Source organism: Leuciscus leuciscus (genome assembly GCF_965113295.1).
Source record: "Leuciscus leuciscus genome assembly, chromosome: 1".
Classification (NCBI taxonomy): domain Eukaryota; kingdom Metazoa; phylum Chordata; class Actinopteri; order Cypriniformes; family Leuciscidae; genus Leuciscus; species Leuciscus leuciscus.
The window spans coordinates 27,212,583-27,229,194 of record NC_138725.1 but is presented as its reverse complement, the minus strand read 5'-3'; the positions used below and the strand labels follow the sequence as shown (position 1 = coordinate 27,229,194).

General features: G+C 39.3%; 2 protein-coding genes and 2 long non-coding RNA genes across 8 annotated transcripts in view; 2 read left to right on the top strand and 2 right to left on the bottom strand.

Annotated features, from left to right (window-relative positions):
- The window catches only part of LOC309499078 (uncharacterized protein), a 95,018-nt gene that overhangs the window by 29,092 nt on the left and 49,314 nt on the right, over positions 1-16,612 (top strand). The window lies entirely within an intron of this gene.
- LOC309499839 (uncharacterized protein) overlaps positions 1-16,612 on the bottom strand; it is a 36,954-nt gene that overhangs the window by 8,001 nt on the left and 12,341 nt on the right. Inside the window, exon 2 of the mRNA XM_082171333.1 lies at positions 6,068-6,134. Within this exon, the coding sequence (XP_082027459.1) occupies positions 6,068-6,077 (10 nt within the window). The 5' untranslated portion in view covers positions 6,078-6,134. The remainder of the gene's footprint in view (positions 1-6,067; positions 6,135-16,612) is intronic.
- On the top strand, positions 4-4,297 carry LOC309503498. Its single transcript, XR_014207664.1, has 2 exons — positions 4-1,071; positions 3,121-4,297. It is a non-coding gene; the product is annotated as an uncharacterized lncRNA (long non-coding RNA).
- LOC309503641 lies at positions 11,652-16,303 on the bottom strand. The gene is made up of 3 exons (XR_014207788.1): positions 16,211-16,303; positions 15,166-16,174; positions 11,652-12,731 (listed from the first exon to the last, which is right to left on the bottom strand). It is a non-coding gene; the product is annotated as an uncharacterized lncRNA (long non-coding RNA).

Here is a 16,612-nt window from a genome sequence, read left to right as displayed (position 1 = left end):
TATAGGATTATGAGTTGTTTTTGAGAACGTTGTTACAAAGAAAACATGCCGTAATGTACCCTACGATGCAGTAATGAGTGTAAACATTAGCCACATTCATCAAAAAGAGCAAGCGATTTGCAAAGATTAATATACAGGTTAATAAAACGTTATACTTACTTCTTCTGGAATTGCAGCAGGCACACGAATAGTTGGTACAGATTCGTTTTTCAGTAGCAGCCTCTTAGCAAACCCAGCTTTATACTGACACTCGTTTAAAAAGCAATCTAATGGCATTTAGATTGATCGTTGGGAATATTTCCTTCAAAAAGAGGAGAGATCCCCTGATATGATTGTAAAGCGCTTTGGGTGTACAGTAGTAGGCTACATATGAAAGCGCTATATAAATGCCCGATTCTATTCTATTCTATTCTAAAAACAAAACTCAGCCACTGCGTCTTCAGCGGGTCGGATTTCGGAACAGTAAAATGACTGCTGTGTTCCTTATTACATCTAAGAACTGAACACCACAATCGCTTAGATGCCATTCTGCTCCAGCATATCAACAATGGCGGACTACTATGACGACAGCTGTCACAGCTCGCTCAGGGCGGGTCTTGTGTTGAAACACGGCTGTCAATCACAATAGCGGGAGGGGCGTTGGATATTATGACGTCACAATATCGAACGGCTTGATTTCAGAGAGGGTCAAACATATAAGGAGATTAAAACAAAAACACTGGATGGATTTTTATCATGATAGGATGGTTGTGTACAGGCACTGCCAACAGACATTTCAGTGCAATCAACTTGTAAAAGTGCATGTACCATTATATGACCCCTTTAGGGAATAGCCAATGTAACTGGCTAATGTGTGGAGGGGGAGGGTCCTAGAGATAATCGAGCGCGCGTAAACGTCTGTGGGAAGGAAACGGAGACAAATATCAGTGTCACAGACACAGTTGGATGATGATTTAGAGGTTTGTGAGGTGATAAAGGCCCGACCATTTTCAGGAAGACTGGCTGAGAGAACTCAGCTGGTTGAGGTACAGTAAGGAGACAAACTTATAGGCAACTAATAGGCACTTTGCAGTTTAACCCCCTGAGGTCTACGGTATCGCCGGCGATACCAGCTCGCTTTTTTTTTATCAATGTAAAAGAAACTCATAAATACTCTGTTGACTTTGATTTTCCATAGGAGTTTCATACATCAATCGATTCTGTTAAATGTGTATTATTTTTGTGTATACTCACAATAAAAACAAAGTGTTGTGCTTTTTGCCAAATAAAGAAAAATAAACACGAAGCGAGTTCTGCCTTCTCTCTGCCAGTGAAGTCCATTCTGAAACGCGTCCGAAAATGAACAATAACTGAGCGAATACTCAGTCAAACAGGCATACAAAGACACAGGCATGAAGCTTGAATTCTCGTCTTTTAAATGAAGTAATTTATATAAAAAACAAATATCCTCATCTTGTGAAATCTGTATTAAAAGAGAGCGATTCCAGTCGAGCTCATCTCATCTCATTACGTTATAATCGGCCCCGCCCACGGAGAGCGCGCGCTATTCAAACGCAAATGACTGAGACGATCCCATACAAACTGTGAACGCCCACATATCAGCTCGAGAAAACACATCAAGTTTATTCAGATAAGTGTAGTCGTCTACACTGTCTCGCAGCGCTGTGAGGAATAATAATAATGGAAAACTTACCTCAGAAGTGCTGGTATTTCGAGGAGCAACGGATGGAATAATGTAGTAAGTTTTTTTTTCATTCTCAAGTAAATCGCGTTTCTGTGTGAATGAATGAACGCAGAGATGCGCTACCACAACTCGCAAAAAGACGGTTTAAATTTGAATTGCGTTTCTGTGTGTGAATAAATGATCTGCTTTTAGCAAACTATTTGCTATACTGAGTAAAATCGATTGAAATATGTTGAAATAAAATGTATTTGTATAAGCAACGTATTAAACTGCAAATTAACATTTATATTCCTTATAATAAAAACGAAAGACCTATGTTACAGACATATGAAAGACAACATTTCGTTGATTAGTTTTGGATAGATTACACATTTTTACTGTAAAATATCTGCCACCTCAAATAAGCTTTTGTTTGCCAATTTTTGCTAATATGTTAAATATAGTATGTTTTGTCAATGTAGGCTATATTCGAAGTTTGAAATATGTATGATAAAATGTATACTTTAGTTTTTACAAAGAAAGATTACACTTCAATTGTTGTTGTAATTGTAACCTTTTTAATAAAAAAATATATATTTACAAGGTAGATGTAAACAAATTTTAAAAGGTAAATATAAGCATTTTCTTTAAATAATTTTTATTGTGTTTTATTATTGACAAATTTGGGGAGAGGATACATATTCCAAAACTGAAAATACAGTATGAGAATTAACTGCACAATTAATAGACATGTTTTCCTTGGATATTATACAATTTGCAAGCAAAATTTGTAAAAAAAAAAAAAAATTGACATGCTTCAAACTGTGAACCAATTTGGTAGAATATATATATATATATATATATATATATATATATATATATATATATATATATATATATATATATATACTGTATATATATTGCTCTTGCATTCTTTCTTGTGGCTATAGGTGACACACCTGAATGAATGGCTCATTAAGTATGCGGGCCCCATTGTCTCCTGAGGTGTGAACCACTACATATGCATGATGCTGTTGAATGGTTGACGCCCCTTGCGCATATTGCCTTTACAAACAAAAAGTGTTTTACAAGATTTAAATCAATGTATTGTGTTATGTGAATGATAAGGGCAGGATGATTTTCACATCATTTTGAAGAAAAAACTCTAGGCAAAGACATCAATTAGTCAAAAGTCTTATTGACACGTATTTAGTATGTGTTTTGTGGCCTTATTTCAGAAACTTTAGTTTTTTCAATAACCATGCATAAACATTATTCTCTCAAAAAAACAAACATGTACATGCATGTTGCTCACATATTATGGTAGCCCTGTTTGTGCTAAATAGAGTGTAATTATACCTTTGCCATTAATATGTTTATAAGCAACTGAAAAAAGCACAAATGTCAGGGCATGTCAGAACATCTCAAGGACCCCAAAAACCCCTCAGACCTCAGAGGGTTAAACAGTACGCTAGTTAGACAAACTCAGCCTCAAGCATAGAGTATGCCGTGAGTATAAAACTGCGCTACACATTTCTGCTTCACGGACCGTTTACTAGTTTGAACCAATAATAGACAGCGCAGAGCTTCTCTCGCCAGTCACGGGTGGATCTCGATCACGCGACACCGTTACATCGTGGAGATCCAGTCAAGAAATCCATTGAATTCGCGACAGAATTAATAACATTGCTGCGAGATCCAGTGAGAAACATTCAGATTTGACGCAGAATTCTCTGTTATAAACCATATCAGATCCAACATGACATCATGACTTTGCGTAAACATACACGCCACTTTCAAGTCAAGTGGCGTGTTATCTATACGCATTGAGCTATCTGCGTGTATGTTCACGCCGAAACGAACCGTCATCTTCCACGTGTATGTGTACGCCGTTAAATGAGTGATTTCGCGTGTATGTGTACGCCATTAAATGTCAGAGCGAAATGGAGCAAAATGTATGAAATAATCACGTTGGTCCCCTTTGGAAAACGTGTAGATAACAGCCTCAGACGTGAATCTTACACGTACCATTATCCCCGGACGTTTGCTAATCCTACCCCTAAATCTAATCATAACCATTTCTTAAAACTACGTAGGCTACAATTATAAAGAAAAACAACAGACAGACAATAATCACAATAATTTATTTAATGAGAAAATGTCAAAATCGGTACCAAAAGTTGTTCACGTGACGATGTGTCGCAGTCCTCTCTGGCAGTGGTTTTGTATGACGTAACAGAGCAGAATTTAAAGGTCCCGTTCTTCGTGATCCCATGTTTCAAACTTTAGTTAGTGTGTAATGTGGCTGTTAGAGCATAAATAGCCTAATATCTGTAAAATTATAAAGCTCAAAGTTCAATGCCAAGCGAGATATTTTATTTAACAGAAGTCGACTACAGTGAACGGCTCGTTTGGACTACATCCCTCTACTTCCTTCTTTAATGATGTCACTAGAACCGTTTTTTGACTAACCTCCGCCCACAGGAATGCTCCCTCAACTCTACTGGCTACTTGCGCACTTCTTATAACTTAGGCTACTGTGTTTACTCAGCTCTTACGGTGATTTTCTGAAGTAAAACTGACGCTTCATCTTTTGTGTGATGTACAATAAACTTTATTAAACTCATCAGTACATGTTTAGCCGTGTTTCCACCGCAGGAACTTTCCCCAGGAACTAGGGACTTTGGGCTGGTACTCGATGTGTTTACACCGCAGGAACCAGGGTCTAAATGAAGTTCCGGGTAAATATTTCCCCCTCCGATAGTCCCTGCTCATGAGGTAGTACTTTTCAAAAGTTCAGGAACTTTCAGGGGTGGGACTTGTGCGCTGCACAAGCTGATTGGTTGTGTTCACGCCGCATTTTGGTTGGATGATTCCACGCAGCATTTTATTTATTTTTAACCTCCCTTTTTAAAAAATCTATTGCGGTTCGTGTCGTGGCTTCATGCAGTAAGAGTTGTCTGTCTGCAAATATGGAATTTAATAAAAAAAACTGGTGGACTGGCGACGAGTTTCAGGCTTTATTAAGGGTATTTGTGGAAGAGTAAACTTTCTGCGCGTTCGTCCCAGCCATCTCACGTTCAATGTCCGCAATAGCTGATAACATACAAATTTTATATCTAACGTTAGCATTACGAGCTTACTGAACACGCTTTATCAGTACTCGTCTCTTTTCTGCCACAGCTTTTATTATTAAGTCATTATGTTTACACATTGTAGCTCATTTGCATTTAAAGGGCACACACTAAAACGGCTCGTTTTTCTGAGACCCAAAAAATGACAATTTAAACATGCTGTAAAAAATTATCTGTTGGGTATTTTGAGCTGAAACTTCACATACTCACTCTGGGGACATCAGAGACTTATTTTACATCTTGTGAAAAGGGGCATAATATGGGACCTTTAAGTTATTAATTCAAATCCATGAAAATGTTAATCCATCTTCGGTTCGGTTCGCTCTGAGGGCTGCGCGGCAGTGCGCGCTTCATTTCAAATATGAATGTGCATGACGCAATCTGTGACGAAGTAGGCGAGGCGAGAGCTAATGAGCGTTTGATATTACTGCCGTAACCTGTCGTAACGCTTTTTTGAATTTGAATTCATAACAAGCGCGGCCGGGGTTTGGCGTTTACGGTCAAGATGACGATTACTGGATAAAGGGCTGGGTTTGGATCTTTTTCTTGCAAATAATATTCTGAAGGTTTGGATTACATCAAGCTAATAAAATTGATGTATTCTGTGAATTGATGTTGTGTTGTAAGTATATTATGGTTCTATAGGAACCATAAATAAATTATTGTGATTATACTCGTCTGTCTGTTGTTTTTCTTTACCGTAATTGTTGCCTATGTAGTTTTAAGAAATGGTTATGGTTAGGTTTAGGGGTAGGATTCGTGGCTCAAACTATCTTTTAATGCCATATTGTTCATAAAAATGCCATTTTCCTACACATATCTGTCCATTACGTTTTATCATTTTAATATTGTCCATAAAATGGGTATGTTTAGGTGTAGGAGTAGAGTTAAGGGATCTTACATTTATAATCTATACAATGGTATAGGAAATTGTACAGATATCTTCAAGATATAGCAAACGTGTATGATTCACGTTTGAGGGCGTTAAACTGTGACATCTACACCTTTTCCAAAGGGGACCAACGTGATTATTTCACGTCTTGTCATGATACCGGGGAATCGATTTTTTTTTTCCTAGGATGGTAGGGGAAGACTCATGGTATTAACCCCAGTGACGGGTAGGTTTAGGGACGGAGTTGGGGTAGGTCATATATATTTATGTACAGTAATGTAACGTTAAGTCAACGGCATTGATAAACACGCTGAAAAGCGATTATGCGTGTTGATAGCATGCCAAAAATGGAAATACGAATTGGCGTGTCATACATACCCCATTTCATGAGATCAGTCTGTCAGATCAAACAGCGCTGACATGGAAACCAGGAGAAACATCGTGCCTTGAACGAACAAGTTATAGAAGGCTTTAGGTCCACAGATCAGCAACATTCACCATGGATTTAATGTAGTAACACTAACTGTAACTATGGTATACCATGGTTATAACAGTAGCCTACACATCTTTTTCCAGCTCTTCAAAACTATAATATCATATTTAAATGTTATTTTTTGTTCATCCTTTAAAAGACATTTTCCCTATTTATAAATCTAAAAGTTTCAAGAAGTAAGAAAACTCACCCTTATTTAAAAAATATATATATAAAAAAAGATGAAATTACCATAGTAAACAGAGGACACTTATTGGCTATTTTCACTCCCTAATAGCTATTTTGTTACTCATTCTGCTTTTGAATTATTATTAAGACATTATGAATGATAATAATTAAAGTTAACTTTATCTATACCCCTCAAATTAAGCTCAGTGCTTTGTCATCACACAGTGTTACCAAACACTTTCTGTAGAACTTAGTGCTGCTGCCCTCAAATGTTAGTCTGGAGCCCTGTGAACTTAAAATAAAACGATACTGGTTACTAACGTAACCTCAGTTCTCTCTAGAAGAGGGAACGAGTATTGCGTAAGTAAGCTTACACTACGGGTCTCAAGATATGAAGCCAAAAAATTATCCTTAATTTTGTAATTATTGTCAACGCAGTGCAGCAGCTAGCAGAGCTAGAGCGAGCTATCTTGCGCGCTCATTGGTTGCTGCGCGGCAACTGCTTTAGCCTACCAGTGAGCCCGGCGTGACGTCATGGCCCTCACTCGTCACAGCCCGCCAGAATGGGAGGTGGCTTAGCGTATAAAAGAAGGGCTCGGAAGCTGATTCTCTGGTTTTCGTCGACTGAAGCGACATGAGCTCGTGGCGTGAGCACGGCAGGTTAGGCAATACTCGTTCCCTCTTCTAGAGAGAACCGAGGTTACGTTAGTAACCAGTATCGTTCTCTTACGAGAGGTTCTCTCGTATTGCGTAAGTAAGCTTACGCTACGGGAACTCCTTGTCCACGCCGTGCGCGCCTAGCATCCACACATAACTCCCAGGGAAGCCCAGATAGGTGGGAAAACAGGTGGCCAGCTGAGCGGGCCAACACATGTTCATAAGCACACATTAGGGGGAGTAGAGCGGCTTCGGCCGGTCTACACAGAAACTGACACAACCCTTTCTGGTGTAGCTCAACCAGTAATCGAGTAATTGACCTGCGCACAGAAGTCTGAGCAGGGTGTACACACGACTTAGACTGATAAAAGTTTAGCCTGCAGGGCGGGAACTTCCAGGTTATAGAACCTAACAAATGTAGAGGGGGAGACCCAGCCTGCCGCTGTACAAATGTCATGAATGGAAACCCCACTGGACCAAGCCCACGATGAGGCCATGCCTCTGGTAGAATGAGCCCGAACGCCCAAAGGGTACTGCAGGTTCTTGGACGCATAAGCTGCTGCAATAGCGTGCACTATCCATCTGGACAGACTGTGTTTCGAGGTGGCGAGACACTTGGTGCGCCCTCCAAACGAAACAAAAGGTGGCGGAGCGCGTGACGTAACTCCTCAGAGCCCAAACAGGGCAAAGGAGGTTACTATCAGCCTCACTGCCGGAAGCCGGCAGGGCTGAGAGGGAAATGACCTGTGCTCTGAAAGGAGTGCCCAACACCTTGGGGACGTAAACGTGCCTCGGTTTGAGAATGACTATGGAGTCATAAGGTCCAAACTCAAGACACCCTGCGTTAACTGATAACGCATGCAAGTCACCCACGCGTTTCACTGAAGCCAGAGCTATCATGAAAGTGGTTTTGAACGTGAGGTATTTCAGCTCCACAGAGTTCAAAGGGATAAGCTTTCAGGGCCTCTAGGACCAAAGACAAATCCCAAATCGGGACCGAGGGGGGCCACGGAGGATTCAACCTCCTGGCTCCTCGGAGGAAGCGGGTAATGAGTTCATTCCTTCCTAATGCGCGGCCGAGCGCCGAGTCGGCGAATGCTGCAATAGCCGCGACATAGACCTTGAGCGTGGACTGGGACCTGCCCGCCTCCAGTAGCTCCTGAAGGAAGCCCAAAACCCACGGAACCCCACACGTCTGAGGGTTTAGACTTTTTTCCGCGCACCATTTGTTAAACACAAGACCATTTTGACGCGTAGAGCTGTCTCGTAGCCGCAGGAAATACGAGGCATTTTGAAACAAACGCCTCAGCTCTTTTAGAAAAGTGTCGCGGAGGCGAACACACACACACAGAAGCAGAGTGAAAAAGGATATTGTCGCCGGCTTCCTCAGGCGCTGTCCGGCTTCCTCAGTCCGGCTTCCTCAGGCGCTGTCCTAAGCTTGCTGGGCGCTTGATTCGACGGCGACGGCTTCTCTCAGAGTGCAGCAATGCGGAGAGCTTCGCTGAAGAGACGAAAATCAGAGAATCAGCCTCTGAGCCCTTCTTTTATACGCTAAGCCACCTCCCATTCTGGCGTATTGGGCGTGACGTCACGCCGGGCTCACTGGTAGGCTAAAGCAGTTGCCGCGCAGCAACCAATGAGCGCGCAAGATAGCTCGCTCTAGCTCTGCTAGCTGCTGCACTGCGTTGACAATAATTACAAAATTAAGGATATTTTTTTGGCTTCATATCTCGAGAAAAGACTTTACCCATAGTGTAAGCTTACTTACGCAATACGAGAGAACCTCTCGTAAGAGAACTGCACATTGTAATTTATGTATGTAAAGTCAAAGCACTTGTCAGTAATGCAGTTATTTGGGAGGAAAATGTGAATAATTGCATTGCAAGGTGATTTAAGGTGTGCCCCTAAATTTTCTGCTTGCGCTCCTAAAAATTTTAATCAGGGGCTTACAGCGCTCCTAATAAAAAAAGTTAGCCTGGAGCCCTGGATAGAGTTTATTCCATTTAAGATGCAAAATAAGAAACAAAATCCTATTCTTGCAATATTTTAAATTTATATTGTCAAAGAAATTGCAGCTAAGTTAAAAAATTAAAACGGTACAAAACGAAAATAGTTCAAAGAAACAAACAAACCTGGTGTTCATTATATATTGTTGGAAACGTGTGTGTGTGTGTGTGTGTGTGTGTGTGTGTGTGTGTGTGTGTGTGTGTGTGTGTGTGTGTGTGTGTGTGTGTGTGTGTGTGTGTGTATTCTGTGAATTTTAAAAATAAATTAACCAGAAAAATCTAAAATCTATTCCCAAAATCTTGCAGCCAGTTTCTCTTGATATCAGTATGTTCACAGTTTTTTCTTTTTTTTCTTTTTCTTTCAGGGACCAGATGCAACTGAGTCCTGCTGACTTCAACATTCACATGAGTCTCTGTATATGAACATGGTAAAGTGAAAATCAAACACCTTGGAAATGAAAGGTATGTTTTTAGGAATGGCACAAAGGTCTCTGTCTTTGGATCATTGTTTTCAATGTGCTCTTTTGTCATTTGTATTTTTGGATTGTGTTGTAAATAAATCCAAACAATCTAAAAGCCATTCTTTTTTAAATCTCCTCATTCTTTGTGCAAGGTTGCTCTGAATGACAGGGCCTGATCACTCCTAATAGGGCAGTTAGGGGAGTGTCTTTGTCTTTCTCAGGTGTTAAAGGCTTACATATTCATGAGATGATCACGCCTTTTCGCATAAGGCTTTTTCACACAAAACACGTCTTAGAAATTTAAAATCAATATATTGTCTTATCTGAATGAGCAGTCAGGGTGATTTTCACATAGTTTTGGAGCAAATATTCTAGGCTACGTCATACAATTTTCAAAAGTCTTGTGAAGAAATAATCAGTATGGGTTTCATGGCCTTATTTCAGTGAGAATTTTTTTTTGTATTTTCACAAACCACGCATAAATGTCATTATCTCAAAACGACAAACTTTTACACACATGCTGCTGATATATTATTGTAGCAGAGTTTGTGCTGAATACAGTGTAATTAGACTTTAGCCATGACAATGTCACAAGTAACAGGAAAAAAACACAAATGTCAGAGCATGTCACAACACCTCCAGGGCCAGAAAACAGCTCAGACCTCAGAGGGTTAAGAACAGGCGTTTTTCTTTGCCTCTCTCTCGCGCTGGATCTCTTTTTAGTATGTTTCTTTTGTCTCCCTCACTGAGCGCGCCGGGTCTCTCTCGAAATTAAACATACAGTATTATCAGCTGTATGGTGTGTTTTTACCCTGAAATATGTCGCTGCGTGTCATCTAGACTTGTAGTCAAGACCGCCTAAACCGAGATACAGAGGGTATCGAGACCAAGGCAAGACCAAGACCGAGACCAAGTCGAGATCGGAGGGAAAAAAGATTGGGGGGGCTGGGGGGGTGTATGTAAAAACAAATATTGTATCACAATAAGTGTAATTGTGATTGTCAAAACATTTAGTAACTAAATTGAATTTTATGCAATTTAGTGACAACATGTTACAATGTTTACATTGTACAATGACTGGTAGGATACGGTTTTTATTATTGTTTGACAAATTTCAAAATTTCAATTCCATTCTTGTGATTTCATTCCGATTTTGATTCAATATTGACTCATTTGGATACATGTTTATTTTAAATTTTATTTAAAAAAATAATCTCACCTAATGCTGTAAACATAGAGGGCCCAATCTGCTGGTATTATTAAAGGTTAAAAATAAATTAAATATAATGCAGTTTTTGTTATAATAACAATTATTTAATGACATACGTAAAAATCTAATAAAAATTTAATATAATGCTCAGCAAAATCTCCTCTCTAGCTATTTTTTCTATTCAATTAACATATGGTCATTAAATGGCTTTCCTGAGGAAAATGTAACGTTATATGACATAATTGTTATCCTGATATTATATTGACCTCTTTCCATGGTTGAAAAACACTATTTGGTCGATATTATGTATACTTTCGGTAAGTTGTGCTGCATCTTTAAATAAAAAAGTAACAGATGATCGGTTTACGTGCACTTGAACTGAGGCCCGCAGCGATCTGTCACGTCACATTTACAAGCGCCAAACTTATTTTTGTCTGAATTTCGTAATAAAATTGACGGAATCGAAGAGCTGAGAATTAGTTTAATATTAAAAGTAACTCTTTGCTCTGCAATTTTTCTGTGCGTGAGAGTGTGTGAAAAGTGTCAATTGCGTGAGTCTCACGCTCAATGCGTGAGAGTTGGCAGCCCTGATGTGTAGCAATTGCCTGACGGCTGTTACTGCACTATTAGAGGATTGAGACTCCCTTAACTTTTGTGTACTGTTGAGGACTGACATGACTAGTACTGACTGGTTCATCTGACAAAACATCAAACACCTCCAACACCATCTTGCTCCTCCACAACCGTCTAAAGAATGAGAAATATGTAACCAATTGAAATTATACTTAATGTGTAGATGAAATCGTAACATCAAATTAAAGATACACAATTATAAACTTGGATTAGGCCTATTGTTTAGTCAACACAACGGAGATATGCAGATGATATTTAAAAATTATTTATTTAGTCTAACACCATCTTAAATACAATACTGTAATCAAACCACACACACACACACACACCGATTTCGGAGTCTCCAAATGAATCTTTTAAATACATAATTACATTTTTTAAAAGTTGGTCATTTTGTCGCTATGGTTACACACACACACACACCCCGTTGGCGGTGCGCTCAAAGTCATCTGTCAGTTGTGCAGTTACCCAAAATCTCCTGAATGAAGTTAAAACCCATCATGTCACTGATATGTGTTTTTTAAATCAAGTGATCAAATTGCTTGTTGCCGCTGCGATCAGTGGCGCGGATAAAGTGTTTTCTTGTGTGGCTAGCGCACACGCCACACTGTCTTCACTCGGACACGCGCTTCAATTCGTTCCGTTGCGGATAATAATGTTACATTATCGAACGTTGTGTCGTCGTGGATATTGTAGTATTGTATTGCTAAATCCCCCGACCACTATGTCGGTCTGAGACAGCAAGACCTAGACAAGACCGAGAGGTCCGAGACCAAGACAAGACCAAGACCGTCAAGGCCGTGACAAGACCGAGACCACGTAAAAGTGACCGGTCTCGAGTCGAGACATACATCACTAGTAGGGCTGTGTTGAAAAAAAAAATCGATTCACCAATTCTGAATCGATTTTCATATTAATTTCTAAAGATCGATCCGTAACTCAGAGAATCGCTTTAATAATAGGCCTACATTTTCCCCGTGAATTTTTATTTGCCGCGTCATTGATTCACGCATGCGCGCGAGGTGGAAGGACATTAAAACAACGAACATGGCAGCTTTGAAAACTCCAGAAACGCTAAAAGCTGCGATCTGGCACCATTTCGGGTTTAGAACAAATAAAGAGAACGAGCTTGACAAAAGCAAAGCAATTTGCAAAGCCTGCCAAATGGAGGTGAAGTTTTGTGGAAATACTACTAATCTCAGGAACCACATGATGCGACATCATCAAGACATCATATCCAAGCCCGCCACCGGACCGCAACAGATGACACAGAAACAAACTCTACAACTGTCAACTAATTCTGCACGCTCTGTAAAAATAACTGAGGCGATTGCGGGCTTCGTTTGCAAAGATATGCGCCCGTATTCTGTTGTTGAGAATGTGGGATTCAGGCGGCTAATGAAGGTAATGGAACCTTCATTTTCTGATCACAGTTGCATTTTTATCAAAGTCTGCTTGTCCCTCTATCATCAGAACAATTCCATTATGATTAGAAAGAGAACTATAAATGACGGAACTTGTGCTCGTTTTGAACAAGCACTCTTTGAGTCAAAAAATCCATTCCAAAAGACTGCTGATAACTTGTTGGAAGTTTTTAACTTAAGAATGACAAACATAATGGATGACATTGCTCCTTTAAAACTGAAAAAATCCACGAGCAAACAGAAAACTCCATGGATGAATGACCCGTCAGTTAAAATGCAAAAGAAAGAATGTAGGAGAACAGAAAGGAAATGGCGCAAATCTAAACTTAATTCAGATTATCTGATCCATAAAGGGACACTTCACGAATACAATTCTGTAATTTGTAGAGCAAGGCAAGCTCATTTTTCTAGTATTATTAACAGCAAAGCAAATAATACCCGTGTGCTATTTTCCACTATTGAGAAGCTTACTAATCCTTCCCCTCATCTGCCTACTGAATTAGTCTCTGTTGATAAGTGCAATGAATTTGCCTGTTTTTTTAAGAGCAAAGTAGAGAACATAAGACATCATGTCTCATATACTTCACATAGCATTTCTTGCCTTGAACTACCAACTAGTCTGAGAGATGAGTTCAACACTCTTTCAAATTTTAGCCCCGTTGACCTTGATACCCTTGAAAAGATTGTACAAAGTCTAAGTTCCTCTACATCTGAGTTGGACATTTTACCTACTAGCTTTTTCAAATCTGTTCTTCATTTAATAGCAACTGACGTGCTTTTAATAATTAATACTTCTCTACTGAGCGGCGTATTTCCCACGTCCCTTAAAATAGCCATTGTAAAGCCTTTACTTAAAAAGAACAACTTGGATGGGTCTGTCCTTAACAACTACAGACCCATATCTAATTTACCTTTCATCGGCAAAATAATGGAAAAAATTGTTTTTAATCAAGTCTCTGCTTTTCTGACCTCAACTTCCTGTTTCGATCTTTACCAGTCAGGTTTTAGAGAATACCATAGTACTGAAACAGCTCTGGTTAAAATAGTCAACGACATCCGGCTAAATAATGATGCTGGACAAACCACTGTTCTTATGTTGTTGGACCTCAGTGCGGCGTTTGACACCGTGGACCACAGCATACTAATAGAAAGACTTGAATTCTGTGTGGGTCTTTCTGGCTCAATCATCTGCTGGCTAAAGTCTTATTTAGAGCACAGGAGTTTTTATGTGTCTATTGGTCAACATGCCTCAGCCCCTTTGCCCCTAACATGTGGTGTCCCTCAAGGTTCAATCCTTGGCCCTCTTTTGTTCAATTTATACATGCTTCCACTTGGCCAAATTATGAAAAACAATTCCATTAGTTACCATAGTTACGCAGATGATACACAGTTATACTTATCCTTGTCGCCCAACGAATTCGCTCCTCTTGAATCTCTTTATCATTGTCTCAATCAAGTTCAAGACTGGATGTCTAAAAACCTTCTTAAATTAAACACAGATAAAACTGAAGTAATCATCTTCGGGAGAAAAGATCAGAGATTAAAGACTGCCACACTATTGGAATCAAAAGGTTTTGAGGTAGCAGAAACCGTTAAGAACCTAGGGGTAATTATTGATAGCGACCTAAGCTTCAAAAGCCACATGAAGGCAGTTACGAAATCGAGTTTTTTTTCATTTAAAAAACATCGCAAAGGTTAAAAACTTCATACTAACAGTGGATTTAGAAAAGCTTATTCATGCTTTTATTACCAGCAGGGTTGATTACTGCAATGGTCTCTTCACTGGGCTTCCTAAAAAAACAATAAAACCTCTTCAAATAATTCAAAATGCAGCAGCAAGGCTATTGACCAGAACCAAAAGAAGAGAACATATTACTCCTATTTTAAAATCTCTACACTGGTTACCAGTGATTTATAGAATTGATTTTAAAGTCCTTTTTCTTCTTTTTAAATCATTAAACGGCCAAGGACCTCTCTATATAACAGAAATGTTTGAAACTTATAGCCCTATAAGATCACTTAGATCAGCAGGAAAACTTCAACTGGTACAATCCAGTGCTCGTACTAAGCAAGGAGAGGCAGCTTTCAGCTGTTATGCGGCTCGTCTTTGGAACCTTCTTCCAATGGATATTAAGACCTCTTCTTCTATCTCTATTTTTAAATCTAGACTAAAAACTAAACTTTTCTCTGATGCCTTTTACTAATCGGGGGGTTTTGTATTTGATGTTTTGTATTTGATGTTTTGTATTTGATGTTTTGTATTTGATGTTTTGTATTTGATTTACTGACTGACTGAACTTGTATTTTATTTTAACTTGTTTTAATTATATTTTTATTGTTATGATGATTTAAAGCACATTGGGTTACCGTTCTGTGTATGAAATGGGCTATATCAATAAACCTGAACCTGAACCTGAATGGAACCAAATTATGTCATTGTGTCTCGCAAACGTCTGTCTGAAGAAGTGATCCCCAACATGTACCAGACAGTAAAAGATGGTGTAATGTGTAAGCTTAAGACCGCAGAGAGGGTGGGCATTACGAGTGACACCTGGACATCCGTAGCTACGGAATCTTACATGAGTGTGACAGCACACTACATACAGGCATGAAAACAGGTCAGGGGTAAAAAAGGTGAGAAGGATGCGGCAGCAAAAAATCCAATCCAATCAACTAATATATATATATATATATATATATATATATATATATATATATATATATAGTGCTTTTTAAATGTTAAATTCATCAATCTGGTGCAAATTAAACAAAGAAAAATTATTTTAGTTACAGTGTCTGTCTACATTACTACTACATAATAATAGTTACAATATTAATCCCATGATAGTAATAGCCATATATTGTAAAACAAATGCACTGAAAAATAATGGAAACTTTCATAATTAGTTTTGTACTAATTTCTATACTTGAAAGAGTATATTTCTATACTTCACATTAAAGGTGTGATTGGGCTAGCCCAGTGTCAATCAAGAAAAGAACCAAATGGGCCGCTGATCTACGCGTTTCATGGAGTAGGGGGAGGCTGCAGACCTGGAGGGGTGTTTTTATTGACCAATGCATTACACACTTACGCACTAACCCAGCGCCGCCAATTAAGCAAAACAAAACGAATGGGCCGCCGATGTACGAGTTTTATGGGCCGTTAAGACAAAAAACGAAACAAAAAAGTATGAGATGTATCGGCCCAAAAAGCACGTCGGCCCACCGGGAATCTCCCTGTAGTCCCGATGGCATTAGCCTACATGCCTGGACGTCACACAAAACAAAATCTTACCTGTAGCCTTTCACCATCCACTTATTTAGCTGCTGTTGCATCAATTGACATGCCATCTCCTTTCCTCTCTTTCTTTTTCTATGTTTAGCCCCCGACAGCTTTTTTGCATTATTCATCTTTTTCGACGACAACTCACTACTCGTTCCTGCTCGCACAGATAAATGTCATAATGACATAATTAAAAATAATGACATTGGCAACATCACTGTCTGTATCTGACAAGACAGTTAACATTGTAAGCTAACTTAACTCAGGCTTGCTTTCCGACGTGCGGTTCTTTGTTCGGCAGTGTGTCATCAGACTCGCGGTGTTAAAGACTTTGAAAACAATTCTGCCCTACTCTGACTCGGATTGGCTGTCAGGTTTCTGCATTAGGAATGATGATTGTTTTTTTAAAGCTGCTAAGTTTATGGTAACTATAGAGATATAGCGGGTAAATGCTGGCCACGACCACGACCCCCCCCTCCCACCCCATAAATATTTTCTCATCGGATCTGCACAAATCACGTAGGTGACCCATTTTGGTTTTAATACGGCGAATTTCGCCGAAAGGTGAGGAGTTTTCATGCCTGTACA